The following is a 3,327-nucleotide window of genomic DNA, read 5'->3' on the forward strand; positions in this document are numbered from 1 at the left end:
AAATAAAACAGTGGTGATGAAATAGCAAGTGTTCTGGAGGCGAAGGGATGGGGAGTGAGAGAAAGTCACTCTGAAGAGGTGTCCATGTGAGCAGAGACCCGAATGAGAACAGGAGGCAGTCCTGGGATGGTCAAGGGCAGTGGTCGGCAAACTGCGGCTCGCGAGCCACATGCGGCCCTTTGGCCCCTTGTGTGTGGCTCTTCCACAAAAATACCGACTTCTGCACATGGGCCACGAAGTTTCAATCGCACTGTACATGCACGCCCGCACGTGGTATTTTGTGGAAGAACCACACTCAAGGGGCCGAAGAGCCGCATGTGGCTCGCGAGCCGCCGTTTGCTGACCACAGGTCAAGGGGAAAGAACATTCCAGGCAAAGGGAGGAGCAGGTGAAAAGGCCCTGCGTGGTGACAAGCTCAGTAGGTTTGTAGGACGTCAAGGCCAGGGAGCTGGAGTGAAGTGAGGGTGATTGGAACTGTAGCCAGAGAGGGGCCAGGGCACATAGCACCTTGAAGACCCAGGGAAGGAGTCTAGATTTTTTTCTAAGGGTAATGGGCAGCTAATGAAGGGTTGTAAGCAGAGAGGTGACTTGATCTGTTTTACTTTTTTGGAAAATCCATCTAGCTGCTTTGTGGTGGACGGCCTGGTGGGAGGCAGGCATGGATGGACGCGAGGAGGCCCACACATAGTTCTTAAAGGTTCAAGTAAGAGCCCCGGCCAGTAAGGCTCGTTTGGGCATCGTCCCATGCACCAGAAAGTTGCTGGTTCGATTCCTGGTCAGGGCATCTGCCCAGGTGGCAGGCTCGATCCCCTATGGGGGCCATGCAGAAGGCAGCCAGCCGCTGATCAGTGTTTCATTCTCACATCCATGTTTCTCTCTTTCCCCCTCCCTTCCTCTCTCTCTAAAAAGCCATGAAAAATCTTTGGGGGTGCCCTAACTGGTTTGGCTCAGTGGATAGAGCGTCGGCCTGTGGACTGAAAGGTCCCAGGTTCGATTCCGGTCAAGGGCATGTACCTGGGTTGCGGGCACATCCCCAGTAGGAGGTGTGCAGGAGGCAGCTGATTGATGTTTCTCTCTCATCAATGTTTCTAACTCTCTATCCCTCTCCCTTCCTCTCTGTAAAAAATCAATAAAATATATTTTAAAAAAGTCTTTGCGGGTAAAAATGGTTCAAGTAAGAGATAGTGTTGTTGGACTAGAGCAGGGGTGGGGAACATCCAGCCCACGGGCCATATAAGGCCCATGAAATCATTTGTTCTGGCCCTGCCAACACATTAGGGGTGAGTTAATTAAATATTTGAATATAGCAGGCTAATTTTTAAGTTGATAATTTTGTATAGCCCATGAATAACATTATAAATATGCAAATGGCCTTGGGGGGAAAAAAAGGTTCCCCACCCCTGGACTCAGGTTATGGTAGAAGAGGTAGGCAAAGGTGAATGGATATGGGATATGCTTTGGAAGTAGAATGGATAGATATTGCTGATGGAAAAGATGTTAGAGGTGAGAGAAAGGGTAAGAACTTGCATGATTACTAGGTTTTGGGCCTGAGCAGCCAGGTAGATGGTGGTGACATTTACTGAGATTGAGAAAACGTGAAGAGGAAAACCTTTGGATTGGGCGTGTGAAGCTTGAGATTCTAGGAGGTACTAGATAAACCACTCTTGGTGGCTTAAAAACACAAAAAAGTTCTACTAAATATTTAAAAAGTCCCGAAATAGGCATTCCGGGCTTTTATGGCAGCTCTACATCGTCACCGGAGGCCCAGGTACCTTTCAGCTCCTGGTTGCACCATCCCTACTGCCCTTGTCCTCACGGGCCAACGTGGCTGCCAGGACTCCAGGCGTCAGCATCCTAGTTCCAAGCAGCTCAAAGGTGACCTGGTGGACAAGGGACTTGTCCCCCGCTTTTAGGAAATCTTCCCCAAATTGCCACATGACACGTTTCCTTACATCCAATTGGACAGAACTTTCACATGGACTCACTTAGCTGCCAGAAAGCCTGGGAAATGTATGTTTCTGCGAGGCATAGGGCAACCATAACATACCATCGGGGTTCCTTTGCTAAGGAGAAAGGGATGCATGACATCGGGGTAGAAAGCTAACTCTCTCTGCCTCACCCTCTGGAATTAATCTTTTCCACCCCTCAGCCCCCAAATGAGGTTACCTATCCTTTTTACAGGGAATGTAACACGTTAGATGGGATATTACAGTGATTTGTGTCTACCTCCACATAAATCTTGAAAGGCCCTCCAGGACAGGGACCTTTTCTGACTCATCTCTGGGCATGCAGCCCTGGGAAACCTACCCACTGCCTAGGAAATACTCAAATGAATGAATGAGACAGACTATAAGAGACATGAAGCGATAGGTATCCAACATTTAAAGGTATATCACCAGATGTGATCATGCTTCTTTCCTGTTTCAAAACCTACACTGGCCTTCAGGATAAAAGCTAATCTCCTAGCGTGGCATTTGAGGCCCTCCACCAGCACACCCCACAATCCCTCACCAAAGCTGGACATGCACCCAGACAGCCAGCAGTGGGTGTAGGTCTAGGATACAGAATCAGAGAGCTCTTGGATGCAGGTCCTGGGTCTGCCACTCTTGGGCTATGACCTTAAGCAAGTCATTTCCTCTCTCTGAACTAATTTTCTCATCTATAAAATGGGAATTGGGAGAAAACGTGATTGAAAACAGGTGCCTACCTTATTCAGATATTGTGATGATTAAATGGAAATTATACAGGTAATGTCCTTAGCACAGCAAGTGCCTAATAAACAATCGCTATTGTGATTGTTAGTTTGAAGATGACAGTGACAATGATGATGGCGATGCTGATGATGATTAATCTCAGCTTTGAGCTTTCTTCCAGGCTGTTTTCTCTGCTGGAAACACCCCCTTACTAATCACCTACCTTGTTCCTCTGCTGTGTTAATCAGAGTAGGTTAACTTCTGTAACACACAGGCCTGAAATCTCAGTGGCTTTGCAAAAAAAAAAAGTGTATTCCTCGCTCATGTTACAGTTCTGTGCTGACAAGTCACAGGGGGCAGTGAGTCAGGGCCCCAGGCTTCCAGCTGGCGATCCTATTCTCCTCTAGGCTCCCTGAAGTTCTCTCCATTCAGCTATTAAGAGAGCGTCGGCTTATGAACTAGGAGGTCATGGTTCGATTCCCAGTCAGGGCATATGCCTGGGTTGTGGGCATGATCCCCAGTAGGTGGCGTGCAGGAGGCAGCTGATCAGTGATCATTGGTGATCATTCTCTCTCATCATTGGTGTTTCTATCTATCTCCCTCTCCTTTCCTCTCTGAAATCAATAAAAATATA

General features: G+C 47.9%; 1 protein-coding gene across 2 annotated transcripts in view; it reads left to right on the forward strand.

The window, feature by feature from the left end:
• Positions 1–546: 546 nt before the first annotated feature.
• Positions 547–3,327, forward strand: part of CADM4 (cell adhesion molecule 4) — a 15,067-nt gene continuing 12,286 nt past the window's right edge. For both annotated transcript variants that reach the window (XM_015560906.1, XM_015560907.1), the window contains exon 1: positions 547–703. In XM_015560906.1, coding sequence (XP_015416392.1) covers positions 562–703 — 142 coding nt within the window. In that variant the 5' untranslated portion in view covers positions 547–561. The remainder of the gene's footprint in view (positions 704–3,327) is intronic.

This window comes from Myotis davidii, unplaced genomic scaffold (assembly GCF_000327345.1).
Source record: "Myotis davidii unplaced genomic scaffold, ASM32734v1 scaffold896, whole genome shotgun sequence".
NCBI lineage: Eukaryota > Metazoa > Chordata > Mammalia > Chiroptera > Vespertilionidae > Myotis > Myotis davidii.